The 16,682-nt window shown below is 46.7% G+C and overlaps 1 protein-coding gene across 2 annotated transcripts in view; it reads left to right on the top strand.

The window, feature by feature from the left end:
* The first annotated feature begins 1,040 nt into the window (after positions 1–1,040).
* Positions 1,041–16,682, top strand: part of DOCK11 (dedicator of cytokinesis 11) — a 233,465-nt gene continuing 217,823 nt past the window's right edge. For both annotated transcript variants that reach the window (XM_066249156.1, XM_066249155.1), the window contains exon 1: positions 1,041–1,285. In XM_066249156.1, the coding sequence (XP_066105253.1) occupies positions 1,184–1,285 (102 nt within the window). In that variant the 5' untranslated portion in view covers positions 1,041–1,183. The remainder of the gene's footprint in view (positions 1,286–16,682) is intronic.

Here is a 16,682-nt window from a genome sequence, read left to right as displayed (position 1 = left end):
CAGAAACTGCCATGGCCAGGGTAGCCTCTTTCACTTTGCACTTGGGGAGGTTTTATCGGGTCACTAGTACGTCAAGATTACCATTCTGATTTCTGCCTTAAGCGCGTTTGTTTTACATCTAGTTAGAAAATGTTCTTTGATTCTTGGAAAACAATTCTTGGAAGGTGAAGGAGATAAGAAAAGAGTAGGAAATGGAGAGGTGGTGGCAGGGCACGCGAGAAGGCAATGGCCTTCCCAGTGCCACCCCACCCCAGGTGTGTAGTCACTGTTGAACTAGACAACCTGCCACAGTGTCAGGCTCCAACACCAGTTCTCCGGGCCCTGGTGGTGGGGGTTCTGCCACAGCAACTGTCCACTTCTCATAGCCTGCTCCCTCCTCGGGTGGTTTCAGTGAAGGATGACAGACTAAGAGAAACGCTGTGGGCGGGGAGAGGACCCAGGCCAGCCACTCCGGCCAGAAAACCGCTTTCTTCTTCCACAGGGGCGCGGTCCCTCCTGGGCGGAGCACACAATAGGCGGCCGCTCCACGATGTTTCCCACCTCCTGGCCGCCAGGGCCCCAGGGGCTTGTGGGGAGGGGATGCCAAAGTCCCCTGCCCTTCGCCTGGCACCACTGCTTCTGAGGTGGCAAAGGAGCACTGGGGTTAACGCACGCTCCACACTTGAAAACATTTGGTTCCACCCCTGTCCTCCGACCTTACCCCACCCCCCACCCCCAATACCAGCACCACACACGCGAAAAAAGCAGCAGACCTCCCTTCCCTCCCGGATGCGGCAGCACTAGCAACATCGGCTGCGGGCGGAGCCCGAGCTGTTGCCACTTCCCCCTCTTCCCTCGTGACCTCGCCACCTACCCCCCCCCACATCTTTCCCCTCTCTACACACCCTTTCTCGCAGACACGCCCTCCTCCTTGGGCTAGTTGCGCGCAGGGCTTGATTTCTCTAGGGGAGGGAGCGGCCTCCGCCACCGTAGGGCAAGACTGCGAGCGAGCGAGCGAGCGCTGGGGGGGGGGGGGGGGGGGGGGGAAGGAGGGGACGAGGGAGGAGCCGGGAGAGGGAGGGGCGGCAGGCGCCGCGCTGCGATGTGGCCGGCCGGCCGGCGGGCAAACAGAGAGAGCTGCAGCGTTCGCGGCCGGCCCGGCCCCCGGCACTGAGTACGCCCGCCGAGACCTGCACCCGCGGCCATGGCAGAAGTCCGCAAATTCACCAAGCGGCTCAGCAAGCCGGGTACGGCGGCTGAGCTCCGACAGAGCGTGTCGGAGGCCGTACGGGGCTCCGTGGTGCTGGTAAGTGGCTGCGGCACGGGGCGTCTCGGGGGACGCGCTCCGGGCGAAAGCGACAGGATGGCTTCCTGCGCGCAGAGGCAGGGTCTGGGACGGCGCTCCGGCGGCTCCCTGGTGCGTCCGCGCTCTCTGTCTCTGGTTCTGTAAGTTTGCGCACCGGCCGCCGCTGGCCGGGGTCCGGGTCCCGGGCGCCTGCTGATAGCACTGCTGCTCCTGGGCGCGGCGAGGGCGTGCGTCCGGCTGGATGCTGGCGGGCCATCGGGTGCTCGGAACCTTGGCACGGGCCTGGGGTATGAGCTGGGGAGCAGACCCCGCACTGTCCTAGACTGGTCACAAAGAATCCGGGACCAGGCTCGACGAGATCCGTATTCCCTCCTGCCTGCACCTGAGGCAGCCTAGACGGAAGGATGCGTTGAGCATTTTGCACTTCCACACTCGCGCGCACACACACACTGTGTATACAAAAAAGAACCCCACCCAAAAAGCCCCGGGCGCCCAAGCTCCTGCGGGCGGTGAGAACAGAGGAAGCAGAGTGACTTCCTCCTGCTACTGGGGATAAAGAGGGTGGTGATGGGTGTTGAAGAGGTGCTACTACCTTGGAGGGAGAGGATTGGAAACAACGGGGTTCCGGGGCGAGTTTGCGCGGGGCTGGCCGCCTTAAGGCGCGGGTGTCCCCTGGGACCCGGGAGCGCTCCAGAGGCAAAGAGATTCGGAGCCGTGGGGAGAAGATGGAGCGTACAGTCGGGGATGGAGGACCTGGGGTGAGAGGGGGATTTGAAAGTGTGCTGACCCCCTGGAAACCCTTCCATCTCACCTTCAGCCGCATCCTGATTGTCTGACTAGAGAAAGGGGTCGGGTGCCAAAGGGACCCTTGCCCCCTCTCCTGTTTTCTAGACACTCATTGCTAATTTCCCAGGCTCTCGAGCAAACCCTAAATAAGCCATCAGACGGCTTGACTAGTGTTTGTTTTGTTACTTTGGCTTTTTGTTTTGTGTTTTGTTTGTTTGTTTTTGTCTGTTTCCACTCTACCGTACAGCCAGCGTATCCTCTGCTGTGTTTAAATTTCATCTTTTAAGAGTCGGCTCGCTTTGTTAAAACAACTTATCGGAAGGGAACTTCACAGCTTTTCCTTGTAATTTTTCTGTTGATCTTGTAGAATCTGTGATAAAACCAACATTAAAGGGAGGCCAGGGGCCTGATCCCAGCAGTGGAGAAAGTTGACATTAGTGGGAGTTCTGGAGGAGGATCAAAGGTAAAATATGTACCTTTGAGATAAAGATCTGATCCCTAATAGCTACAACTGTGCAAAGCCAAGTGACTTTAAAGAAATCTCTCTGTTGTGGCTGAACCCTTGGAAGTTTAATCCTGCTGTTTAGCAGAGGAAAACCCAGACCTTTAATGTTGTTTAAAGGGACTTCGCTTATTGTATGTCTCACCGATTTTAGAATGAGGTCCTGTTGGGTCAGATTAGAATAGAACCAAGATTGTCATTATTCAGTTAAGAAAGAAAGGGCCCTGGCAGGTTGGCTCAATAGTCCGACCTTCGGCCCAGCGTGTGGACGTCCCTGGTTCGATTCCAGTCAGGGCACACAGGAGAAGCGCCCATCTGCTTCTCCACTCCTCCCCCCCTTCCTTCTCTCTCTCTCTCTCTCTCTTTCTCATCTCCTCTCCTGCAGCCAAGGCTCGATTAGAGTGAGTTGGCCTCAGATGTTGAGGATGGCTCCATGGCTTCTGCTTCAGGCGCTTAAAAAATGGCTCTGGTTGCAAGGGAGCCAGGGCTTCAGATGGGCAGAGCATCGCCCCCTAGTGGGCTTTCCAGGTGGATCCCTGTCGGGGTACATGTGGGAGTCTGTCTCTTCCTCTCACTAAAAAAATAATAATAAAAAAGAGAGAGAGGAAGGGAAGCTGTGTGCAGGGCATTTATACCAGGGCTCTCTCTTGTGTAAATGTTAGTGGTTTAGTCTGCCTAGCATAGGTGATGCTTTCCTAAATTCAGGAAGAAAGAACACCTTGCTTGAGCAGGGATGGCAGGCTTACCACAGGTGTGAAGGGAGCCAGTGAAGTGGACAGATGGTCCCAAGAAAATAAAGGGGACTCTGCAAACCTCCACTGGGATTTGACCAGCATTTGATCTGCCCCCCTCAGCAGCAGAAAGTTAACCTTAGCATTCTTGCCCGTGTTTTTAGGTTTTATTTATTTATTATTGATTGACTTTAGAGAGAGGACGGGAGAGAGAAGCATTCATTTGTTGTTCCGCTTAGTTATGCGTTCATTGGTCACTTCTGGTATGGGTGGGTGGGACCCACAGCCTTGGTGTTTCGGGGTGACAACCAACCTACTGAGCTAACCGGCCAGGGCCAGTTTTTAGGTTTTAAGAAGAATTTTGCATAGCACAGATGCAGCTGCCCCTTAACTATTGACTGTGTGGCAGAGCTGGAAAAACTATTAATGGGAGGAGAGTCTTCTGGAGACGGTGCCAGCCTATCTTACTTAGAACTGAAGCCACAGATTTTTACCAGGCAAGGCACAGGAGTGATATTTATTACTACTCTAGAAGTGATCCACATTGAGATTTGGGAGGTACAGGATGAGATATATTAGGACTCTTAATCAACCAATATCTACTGAACCTCTGCTGTGTGCAAAACAGTGCTAAATGACCTATACTTATAAGTGAATGTGGGTGACTTTTTCTCCATTTATTCCAACCTGTGTTGGGTCTGTCTGTATGCATTGTTTGTCAATAGAATATCCAGAATATGTATACAGGGCAACTTTAGGTTATTCATAGAAGCTTAGTGTTATTTAAAGCAGTTCAGTCTGTGAAATAAGGAAACAGTCTTAAATGGAGTTTAGTCTCCTAAATGGCTCTTTGTTGGCCCCTGTTGCATTTCTGACACAAAGAGCTGGTAAGGAAAGTTAGCAAAAGCCACAGGAGCCTGAGGGCCAGTGGATCCCGCAGCTGCCTTCATAATTTATGATTCTTTTCTGATTTAAGCCCTCAAGTGTTTATCAGGGACATCCGAGGATAGACTTACACTTCCTGCTGTAAACCCACGGTGCTCGCATTATTAGAGCTTCAATATGGAGTCACATATTCAATGGGACTTCTGTATGGAGTCCTTCCCACAGCAGTTTAAGCTTTTCTCTGGTGTCTCTCTCACTAGAACTTTGAAAATCCACCAAACTGCACAAATATACAGCATTTCCTGTTTAGTGTTTTTATTTTTTTTTTACAGTTATACCCTTGTTGAATGTTGCTGCCATCATTCTGTTTGCCATCATTCTGTTTTGCTCACTGAAAAATTCAGAAGGCCTGAGCTATATATAGCGTGCAGTTGGTTATTCAGGCCTTCATGCAGTTATTAGTACTTCCACGAATCTGTTAACTATATAATGAAGTCCACAGAGAGGGAGACTGTATTGTTGCTGCATTTTCCTGTAAGTTTGGCATTTTTAAGGTCAGTTTTAAACCAGGGAAATGGCTAATTACAGAATTGAACATTGGCAGAGATTTCTCAAGAGAGGTGTGTGTGTGTGTGTGTGTGTGTGTGTGTGTGTGTATGGAGTGGGGGTTATAACCTGAGAGTGTATGTCATTAACTGAGCAGTGTTTACATATATACATGTTTTAAATGTAGAGTTTAATGCTGTTTTTGTCATAATTCAAGATATAGCATTTTGTGTCCGCGAAACACAGGAATTTGATAAATCTATTGTATTCTGGATCTCCTTAAGAGGAGTCATTTGCCTGGGAAAACCACCTATGAGGTATTTAAATACTGTTTGCTTGCTGCTGCTGAATGTACCCTCAATTTCTTGTGCTCTGGAGGCTCAGGAAGGAGTTGCTAGATATCACCAGCTGTAGCCCCTTCAGACAGCTCAGGGCAATGTGTGAAATGTCCCCTGTCTGGCACCAGCCAGGTTTCATGTAATAACACCAGTAGGGACAAACTCCCCCCAAAGCTGAGAATGGCTGAAAAGATTCTGCAGCTGTTGACTTCCCCCTCCTGGCACGCATTACCTTTGCATGGAATGTTTGTTAGCTTGGAATTTAGGGAAGGCCTGAAAAGAAATCAGGGAGCTCCCCTGCTCCCTCTTCCCTCGGGGGAATTTGTGGAAAGTACTTAATATGGGACAAAACAACAGACACTGTGGAATAAAGCCAGTTTCAATGGGCTTCTTGATGAACTGTTTCCAATTCAGAGACTTAGCTTGGATCTGAATGAACGGAGAGTCAGGAGAGTTACCCGGAGTGTTTGGCTCCTAAACATGGAATAGTCTCACTACTCCTGTGGGCTTTTCCAGGATAGGGACCCAAGGCAAGCTACTCTTGCAGGATCTGTCCGGATCCCATTGCAGAGCTTGCTGTGAAACCAGAGAGGCCTCCTCACTGGGCTCTCTTTGAAGCACCAAATGGTAGAATTTGTTTTCTAAGATAAATGTTTTAAATTCTCTGGGTTGATTCTTTTCCTTTTCTAATCATCAGTAAGCCTTCTTTTTGAAACGTTTATTGTTTTATTACATAATAAATGCATGTGTGATATAGAAAAGTTAGAAAAACATGAAAGAATAATCACGAACTAATCACTCAGAGGGAACTCTTAATATTCAAATGTATATATGTTAAAACTCTTCTATCTCCTTTGTATATGTGTGTATATGAAAACATGGATTGAATAAACATAGCACATAAACTTTAAAATAGTTTTTTCACTTACCAATATATTCTAAATATTTCTTTACACTAATAAATATAAATCTATGCAGTCATCTCTAATGACTGCCAAAATTTCACTATGAGTGTACCATAGGTAATCATCTTTATGGTCTACCGGAAAGTTCTGTCCGCTTCTATCACAAGTTTCGACACGCAAGCACGTTTATTTGGCGCATGTGTGCCTCTCTATTTTTATCACTTAATGTATACATACTGACGTAGCAAATTAACTAAAACAAAGTTGATTCGCAAAGTTGATTCACGTTAGTCTTATGTGTGAAGCGATAGTGTACCCATGGCTACTGATAAAGTTCACTTACGCCACTGTAATTTTTACGAATTTCAACAAGGAAGAAATGCTACAGAAGCATGTCTGTCGCATCCACCATATTCCGCGGACTTAGCACCCTCCGACTATCACTTGTTTTTGTCCTTACAAAATTTTTTGAAGGGTAAAATATTCAAAAATGAAGAAGATATCAAACAAGCACTGGTTCAATTTTTTGCATCAAAAGATAAAACATTTTTTAAAAATGGGATATACAAATTGCCCTCACGCTGGCAAGAAATCATTAATAATAATGGCAATTATATTATTTAATAAAGTTTATTGACGGTAAGAAAAATTTGTATTTTGTTTTATTCCAAAAATGGACAGAACTTTCTGGTAGACCATATACATATACATATATATATATATACACACACACACACACACACACACACACACATACATATACATACACACACACACTTTTTTTTTTTTTGTATTTTTCTGAGGTTGGAAATGGGGAGGCAGTCAGACTCCTGCATGTGCCCGACCGGGATCCACCCGGCATGCTCACTGCTCACCAGGGGGTGATGCTCTGCCCATCTGAGGCGTTGTTCTATTGCAACCAGAGCCATTCTAGTGCCTGAGGCAGAGGCCACAGAGCCATCCTCAGCGCCCAGGCCAACTTTGCTCCAATGGAGCCTTGGCTGCGGGAGAGGAAGAGAGAGACAGAGAGGAAGGAGAGGGGGAGGGGTGGAGAAGCAGATGGGTGCTTCTCCTGTGTGCCCTGGCCGGAATTGAACCCGGGACTCCTGCACGCCAGGCCGACACTCTACCACTGAGCCAACCGGCCAGGGCCTATACTTTTTTTTGACTGAGACAGAGAGAGAGTCAAAGAGAGGGACAGCTAGGGACAGAGACAGGAAGGGAGAGAGATGAGAAGGATCAATTCTTTGTTGTGGTACCGTAGTTCAATGATTGCTTTCTCATGTGCCTTGACTGGGGGGCTACAGCAGACTGAGTGACCCCTTGCTCAGGCCAGCGACCTTGGGCTCAAGCCAGCGACCATGGGGTCATGTCTATGATCCTACGCTCAAGCCAGCAACCCCTCAATCAAGCTGGTGACCCCACGCTCAAGTTGGTGACTTCAGGGTTTCGAATCTGGGACCTGCGTGTCCCAGTCTGATGCTCTATCCACTGCTCCATCGCCTGGTCAGGCTATTTTGTTATTTTAATAATTCTAATTTTGTGGAGTTTTAAACATGAGCTGTCTAGTACAGTAACTATTAGCCACATTTAAATTTAAATTAATTAAAAAAATTAAATAAAAAAAAATCGCTCCTAAATTGCACTTGCCACAGTTCAACTGCTCAGTAGTAAGGCGCATGTGGCTAGTGGCTACCACATTGGACAGCACAAACAAAACATTTTCATCACTGTAGAAAGTTCTTTTGGACAGCGCTGATATAAATACGAATTAAATGAACATCTTTGTGCAAGCACTGTCAAACTTGCTAGATTGTCCCTTCTGGATAAATTTCTAGCATTGGAGTGGCTTGCTCAGGCATTAGATACTTATTTAGTGTTAAAAATTCCTCTAAACACACTGTTAAATTGCTCTGCAGAAAATTGTTTCTATTTACTCTCACAGCAGCATACAACATAAGTGTTTTCATTTCCCCTCTCCCATGCCCACAGTGGTTACTAATATTTTTTAATCTGTGCAGTCTGCTAGGAGATAAATGGTGCATCACGGTTCTAATTTGCATTTCTTTGAGAACTCGTGAAGTTGAACAGTTTTTTGTATGTTGATTATCCATTTGTATCTTATTTTGAGTATCTGAGTGAACCTCCTTGCAGACTATTTCCTTGTTTGTAATTCTTGCAATAACGGTCCCCACCCCTAAGATGCTGCTTCGATAAGTCTGAGGTGGGGCCTAGCGTCAGTATTTAAAAAAAAACAAACTGGTGAGTCTGATGTGCACAGAAATGCTGATCTAGACCGCCTGCGCACGCAAGGCAGGGTTGTCTCGTACACGCATCCCGGACGAAATGATTATTTGGCTTCTTCTTAAACACTCCCTGACTTTTAGAGGGCTGTGTTAGAAAAGGTTCTTGAGCTGAAATTTTCTCTCAAGTTCCACCATGGGCGAGGCCTAGCCCTGCTGTTTGCAGCTACACAGAATATGTTTGCTTCCTCTTTTACATGACAACCCTTCAAATATTTGGAGACAGCCACCATTTCATTTTTAAATTCCCTTGTTTCAAAGCCGAAGAGCCTTCATTGCTTTCCATTATTCTTCCCATTACTAGGTTTAAAGATTCTTCATCCTGGTCATCTTGTTTGGGCTGTTTTCCAAGGTCTCACTGTCTTATTTAAAATGTGGGAGGTAGAGCACAGGCTCAAGAGTCAGACCTTCACTTGAATCTGACCTATGTCACCTGCTTCATTGTGAACTGAAGCAAGTAACCAGGTCTTATTTTTCTCATCTGTGGTAAGTGGTCACACCTGCCTGTGGAGTTCTTGTGAGGACTGAAGGAGGTAATGTGTAGAAAGCATCTGGTATATAACTGAAACATAAAGGTTAAAAAAATCTGGTGGGGGAAAAAAGTATTCCATATTCTGGAAAGGTCTATCAGAATACAATGGGGATACTTACATAGCAAGGGAGATACCATAATCACAAAGTGATTTTTCCAGGGCGGGACTTATCTGTTGCATCCCAGATGTGCTGGATGTGCTGGCCTGCAATTTTGACTGGATAATTTGTGGTAGTGGGAGGCTGCCTTCACGCTAAACCATTACAAAAAAAAAAAAAAAAAAAGAACAAGAAATACAGTGGGGTAGGGGTATTTCTTCCCCATTTTGGATGTGAGTCAAGAAGTTGGAAGTTGTGTATCCACCTCTATTCCCAGTGCCTCACCCAGTGCCTGGAATGCAGTGGGTACTCAGTGAGAAATGCACTGGCAAAATGTAAGATGGACCAGATGTTGGGTGACTGGAGGCCAGGCAACTGCTTAAAATATATAGTTCCAGAGACATGTAGCAAAGGCTTTAACCGAGACAGTGAGAATGGAGATAAGGGGGAAACCTGTAAGAGATGTTTCAGTGATAAAATCTACAGGATTTGGTAACTCTTGAAGGGGGTGGAAAAGGGAGGAAGGAAGAAGTGGGAGGAAGAGAGAGGAGAGAGGAGGTGGAGTCAAGATGACTTTGAGGTTTCTCAGCTTTGATGGACTGGAGGAAAATCATGTTTGGTGCTAGGGGAAGAGAAAAGAGAGTGAGCCAGGCAACTTGAGAGGGTTGCCAGGCAAAGCCAGGTTTCATCTAAGCAAGACAACATTCTAGGGAAAGGCTGAGCAGTGGAGTTTTATGTTTTGGCAAAAGACTGAGAAAGTGTTCCAGTTGTGATCAGGAAGGGGAGGAAGAGCCAGGGCTGAGAGGACAGAGATGAGATTGGGGGTGAGATTAGCTGATTAAAGAGGTTTTTTTTCCCTTTGGGGGTGATTAGGGAAGTGGGAGGCAGGGTGTGAAGGAATGGTCTGGAGCCCAGCCCCAAACTTCCAGTTAGAATGGTGATGGTAAATTAGGTCACCCCCTGGGCAGCTAGCTCCCCTACCAGGGGCCCTGCTAGTCTCCTGTCCCAGGCACCTGAAGAGCTGAATAGTGTGTTTCTTGTGTTTAAGGGACTCACAAGCTAAGAAAGGAGATTAGATGTATGCAAAGGACCAAAAAAGAAGATAGAAGCACAGCAGGAGACTAGTGGTTCTGCTTCTACTTTCAGATACTTAACAACACCTCTGCTCCCGCCCCTCAAGCTCTTACTGTGATCCTTAATGTTTTTCAAGAGTTGGGTCTTTGTTGGGTTCAGTGATGTTCAACAGGCCTTTGCTAATGAATGGTGTTAATCTCTGGGGCATTTCCCACATTTATTTGACTACAGTGGCCTTTTTAAAAATGGAAATGGGGAAAGTAAATGGTGTAGGTCTAACACTGAGAAATTCGCACACAGTGTGAGGCCCAAGCTAAAAATTGTCCCCTGCATTTGTCAGTTTCAGTTAAGATAATGAAAATAACTGACCCTAACAAAATCCCAATAGTCTGCCCCCAAGCCAGTTTCAGTCAGGCTGTCAAAATAACTAACTAGGAATCATGATAGTTTCAATAGTTCTAAGGGAAGGCGGGAAGGAACCTTCTGTCCCGAGGGAACAAAGGAACCACCATGAGAAGCTCCACCAGACTGAGGGACAAGCCTAACCAGGTGACAGCAACCTGTGCAAACCATTCCCTTATGTGACCTTTCCTTTAGCTTTGCTTGGAACACAGCTCAAACAAGCTTCAAATAGATTTTTGTGTGTGTGTGATGGAAACAAACAGAGAGAGGGACAGACAGACAAGAAGGGAGAGAGATGAGAAGCATCAATTCTTCGTTGCGGCTCCTTAGTTGTTCATTGATTGCTTTCTCATATGTGCCTTGACAGGGGGGCTACAGAAGAGCAAGTGACGCCTTGCTCAAGCCAGCAGCCTTTGGGCTCAAGCTAGCAACCATGGGGTCATGTCTATGATCCCATGCTGAAACCAACGACCCCGCACTCAAGCTGAAGAGCTCCGGGTTTTGAACCTAGGTCCTCTGCAATCCAGTCTCACTCTCTATCCACTTTGCCACCACCTGGTCAGGCTCAAATAAATATTATTTTTGATCAGTTTTGATCCCCCGCGACTTCTTTCTTGTCGAACCTAACACATAGTGTATGTGTGTAACTCACCGTGGCATTTCTTTACTTGACATCGGTGGACTGTACAAACTGCTTATTACCTTCCCATATCCTCAGGGCTCCACCTCAGGACTTCTTGCTTGTTGGAATCCAGAGGAGTAATTTGTTTACCTGGCTTTGCTTTCTCCTGAGATAGAGAATTGTCAGTAAGGCATATTGAAAATTTATTAGTATTTTTTTTAAAACACAGAAGGGAAAGCCAGAAACCACAGGAGGGAAAAGTAGCTAGAGCTGTTCCCCTTTTTCTGTAAATGCTAACGGTATTTTTGATACATACCTCTTTGGGATTTAGAGCTCTTGTTTTCCTTTAGCGTTTTTCAGGAATGAAGAAGGCTTCATGGGTAACATGGCCTGCAGCTTATATCAACCTAGAGCCAGATGCCTTGTGTTGATTCTTGCAGGGCCCCACCCTGGAGACTCCCAGGGCAGTAAGTGGGGCAAAGGGACAGTCTTATTTGGCTGGAATTTGCCTGGAAGCTTGTGCTTGTTAGAGCAGAGTTGTTGGGAGTGGGCTCTGGAAACAAACAGCCCAGGTTCAAAGTTCATCTTATCTGCTTACTAGCTAGGTCAGTAGTTTTCAACATTTTTTACACTTGGGTACCAGTGACCTAGCTGGCGGAAACAGAAACATGCACAAATAAGGTTTTTTTTGTTTTGTTTTGTTTTTCATTTTACCGAAGCTGGAAACGGGGAGGCAGTGAGACAGACTCCCACATGAGCCCGACCGGGATCCACCCGGCACGCCCACCAGGGGGCGATGCTCTGCCCCTCTGGGGCGTCGCTTCGTTGCATCCAGAGCCATTCTACCGCCTGAGGCAGAGGCCACAGAGCCATCCCCAGCGCCCGGGACATCTTTTGCTCCAATGGAGCCTCGGCTGCGGCTGCGAGAGGGGAAGAGAGAGACAGAGAGGAAGGAGAGGGGGAGGGGTGGAGAAGCAGATGGGTGCCTCTCCTGTGTTCCCTGGTCGGGAATCGAACCTGGGACTCCTGCACGCCAGGCTGACGCTCTACCGCTGAGCCAACCGGCCAGGGCTGCACAAATAAGGTTTTATCTTACTGCACATAATAGTGCAACAGGGTACAAGCTGGTGCTTGGTTTCCGAACTCCATGTGCGCGATGCATTGAATACGACATAAGTTTGTCTGAATGCGTTTTGTCTATTGCACATGACTTGTAGATGCTCTGCCTGGTGCAAAAGGTTGCTCGAATTAGCCTACAATTCCAAAGATATCTAGGCCAACCTCAATAGCATTTTCATCGATGATACAAGCTGATAAGTGGCAATCTCTCTGGGCATATGCGAATTCGACTAAGATCATTGGATCTATAATCTTCATACAACTTCAAAGTGGTAAAATATTTTGCAGATTGGCATGAAATTGCTGGTGGACTGGCAGTTGAAAAACACTGAGCTAGCGGTGATCTTGGGCCAGTTATACCCCTGTGTCTTGATAACCCTCTTGTGGGCTTGTTGATAGGCTTAAAGCAGTTGTTGCATGTGAAGCACTTAGAGCTGGGCTTGGCATGTGGAAAGCACTGGATGACTGTTAACTCATTATTATTCTCAGGCTTTGTGATAGGCAAGAGAAGTCTTTTGTGTATTACAAGTCAACAGACAAAAGTCAACTGGCAGAAGGGAAGGCTGGTATCCTTGCTTTAAAAATTTTTTTTTTATTTGACAGAGACAGAGAGAGACTCAGAGAGAGGGGTAGATAGGGACAGACAGACAGGAAGAGAGAGAGATGAGAAGCATCAATTCTTCATTGTGGCACTTTAGTTGTTCATTGATTGCTTTCTCATATATGCCCTGACCCAGGGGCTACAGCAGACTGAGCAACCCCTTGCTCAAGCCAGTGACCTTGGGCTCAAGCTGGTGCGCTTTGCTCAAGCCAGATAAACCCGCGCTTCAGCTGGAGACCGCGGGGTTTTGAACCTGGGTCCTTCACATCCCAGTCCGACGCTGTATCCACTGCACCACCGCCTGGTCAGGCCTATCCTTGCTTTTAAATTTTATTTCCTTGCCCCAAATCATGTCCCAAAGGGTAAGCTATGCGGCTGAGCCAGGAATCATACGCTTCCTGGAAAAAGAAGCTGGCCGACCCCTCTCGTCTCCATCAGTTCTTGATAATACCCATTTCCAATCAGACTTGGCCGTATTGAAGAGCCCAGGAGATGTGAGCTAGGGCTCTGGGTCTTGGGCAAATCTCGCCTTTAGACTAGTCTGATGTGGGAAGGCTAATCTTCTGGTAGGAGGAACACCCCGTCCTATGCAGGGAAAAGGTCCTCCAGTCTGAGAAACTTCTGTGTGTGGCCTCTGGCAGAAGCAGTCATCTTTATGACAGTCTATGCAGTGTGGTTTATGCAAATGGCAGATAGAAGAGCTTTGGGTTCTGTAAGGAAAGTAGGACTTCAAAGCTCTTGCCTTTCCCTCTCAAAATTTTATTGATGTCTTTCACTCACTAATCCTCACTTTCAAAAATCACGTGAGTATTGAAATACAAATGCCTTTTTAAAGCTCTATTTTGGAAATATGTGTTTTTATTGGAAAAATTTTAAAGTTTAAAACTCTCCTTAAAATATTATGTTCTAACCTGACCAGGTGGTGGTGCAGTGGATAGAGTGTCGGACTGGGAGGGAGAGGACCCAGGTTTGAAACCCTGAGGTCACCAGCTTGAGCGCAGGCTCATCCAGCTTTAGCGCAGGGTCACTGGCTTGAGCATGAGATCATAGATGTGACACCATGGTCACTGGCTTGAGCCCAAAGGTTGCTGGCTTGAAGCCCAAGGTCGCTGGCTTAAGCAATGGGTCACTCGCTCTGCTATAGCCCCCAGTCAAGGCACATATGAGAAAGCAATCAATGAGCAACTAAGGTGCCGCAAGAAAGAATTGATGCTTCTCATCTCCCTCCCTTTCTGTCTGTCTGTCCCTCTCTGTCTCTCTCTGTGTCTCTCTGTGTCTCTGTCACACACACAGAAAAAGAAATTATGTTCTATTATTGTATTTGGCTATTCTGGTTTTGTTGCAGCAGAATAAGTTCTGTTAGGAATAGTGTGTACTGGTTTCCAGCATAGTCGATACCGCAGATAATATGCCACCTGTCCCAGTGACACTTGGTTTACCTATTGTCTGTGCACAGCTTCACACGATCACGCCTAAATATGCTATTAATGATTTCCTGCAATTCTTCTCCACCTTATTTTATTGCCCATTGAGTGTATTGTTCACAGGAAGCTGTATTTTTGCCCTTCCTGACAGTTCCTGTCGGATTGTATATATATATTTCAAGCTGCCGAGAAACCTTTGAAGCTATTCTGGTACGTGGGCTTTCCCATCATGTTGCTTTTCCTAATGACTGAAACATTTTACCAGGTGAGATTTAACTAAGAATAAAAAGTTAAGTGTTCTTCCAAGCCTCTGGGACAGAACATCTTTATTTGAAATGTCTCAGTGAAATGTGTTAGGAGGCTAGGGAATGCCTTTGTAGGAAATGTTTTTTTAGACAATGACAAGAGCTTATGTTTTTATAGCCCCAAACTTAGCAAGATTTCAAGTTGCTGCTATGCTTGTGGCATTGCATGTTCCTACAGGTCATGACAAGTACATCCTGCATTGTCGTCACCTCTCTGAGTGGGGAAACGGAGGCATGGTTTCCAATGAGGCAGGCTGTAGTTCATCCATATTTACTGAATGACAGGACAGGTAATGACCTACAGGTGTCTTTGTTCCTTTGACGTAATTAGGTAAAGAAGGACTAGCTTCTGGATCAGATTCCACAGCCGCTCACGCAGAGGAAGCTCTTTTTGTGTGGATTTGGCGATGATCTCTTCCTATTGGGAAACAGTGTTGATTTCTGAGCAAGCTTAGGTCTTTTAGTGGGAAAGTAGGAGGTGAGGACCAAAAATAAAGGAGGGGTGGGTGGGATTGTTATTGAGAAATGTGGACATGATCACTATAGATTTTTCTTCCTTGCCAAAGTAAGCCTAAAGATTTTGAGAACTGTTTTCAATTGGCTGTTCTTCCTTTCTTTGGTATTTGATTAACTGTATGGAAAACAAAACAAAACCTTACAGAACATTGGCCTTGCAGAGGTCCCTGGGATCATTTTCATGGAGTTGTTTTTATGATTTTTTTTTCAAGTGGGTTAGTGCTGTCCAAAAACAACAACATATATATTTCTCTCCATGCCTTTTATGTTAGCTTAGCTTTCCCACTGGAGAAGTTTCCAGCTCTATGCCGTGCAGGTCCTGTTGTCAGTGTTCATGGTGCGAGGGGAAGAGTACTGTTGGCATAAACTTAGTCTGGGGATGATGCTTGAATCAGCCGAGCTATTTTTAGCACCTGAGGCTAACATGCTTGGACGAAGGGGCTGTCTTGAGTGCCTAGGACCACGCTCGAACCAATCAAGCCACTGGCTGCCAAGGGGAAGAGGAAGAGAAAGAAGGGGAATGGAGAGGGGGAGAGAAGCAGACGGTTGCTTTTTCTGTGTGCCCTGACTGAGAATCAAACCTGGGACATCCATATGCTGGACCGACGCTCTATATATACTGAGCTACTGGCCAGGGCCAGTTTATTTTCATAGGTTAACAAGTTCCTAAAGCTTTGGTGCATTATATGGTTTCCCAGAGACCTGGTGGAAGGAATACCACCTTCTAGAAGCTGCCTGATTTACCTCCAAGAAATAGCAAGTTCACCTGGGCTCTGAATCAACTGTTGGAAAAATTGAACTAAATCATTACTTAAAAGCTGACAGGGGCCAGTAGGGTTCCTTTTGTCCAGCAGGGTGTTTACATTATGCTCTGCTGCTGTGGAGCAGGGAAGCCTCTATCTGCTAACCTGCAGATGATTTGATCCTCACTACTAGTGACCCAACATGACTGCTTGTAGAGGATCTTGGCCTCTGTCTCCCCCTTCCAAACAAAATGGTCTGCCAGAATTCTCACCAGAGGAGCCAGAAAATTCCATAAGGCTTCTTGCTTCAGTTCTGTAATTGAGGTCCAGCTCTTTTTCCCTGCCCCGTTTCCTCCTGTCTCTGGATGTAGCTGGAGCCACTGTGATGCCCCTAGCTGGCTCAGCAGTGCACGAGGTCCGGAGACCAGCCTGGGTCTCTGCAGGGACATCAGAAGACTCTCTATTCAGAGCTCACATTCTGGGCCTCAAGTTCCATAGGTCGCTGGTTCTGCTCCATCTTTAAAATCTTCCAGTCACTGGGTTTTATCTTCTTCCTTGTCCCGTTGTGTCGCCTGTCCAGTCACTGTGACCTTGTCTTGACCCTGTATCTAACCGTATATCTTCGTTTTCCAGCCAGTTGTGCAGTTCTTCAAGGAGTGAGGTCTGGTCTTGTTGCTGGTCTTGAGGAGAGCTGTCTTGGCTTCACTGTGACCTTATGATGGCTTGAGCTCAGCATGGTGGGACTGTGGACTAAAGGGGTGCATCTGCTTAGAGAGCTCAGAAGAGGCACAGTGTCCAGGATGACAAGTTTTAGCCAGTGGCCCCGCAGAGGGTTGGACTAGATGCATAGCTATTAGCATCCTGTGGCTGCTGTAACAAATTGCCACAAACTTAGTGTTTCAAAATAACACAAATTTATAACCTCACAGTGCCAGAGGTCAGAAGTACAAAGTAGGTTTCACTGG

Source organism: Saccopteryx bilineata, chromosome X, assembly GCF_036850765.1.
Source record: "Saccopteryx bilineata isolate mSacBil1 chromosome X, mSacBil1_pri_phased_curated, whole genome shotgun sequence".
Classification (NCBI taxonomy): Eukaryota; Metazoa; Chordata; class Mammalia; order Chiroptera; family Emballonuridae; genus Saccopteryx; species Saccopteryx bilineata.
This window is presented reverse-complemented; position numbering and strand designations above follow the sequence as displayed.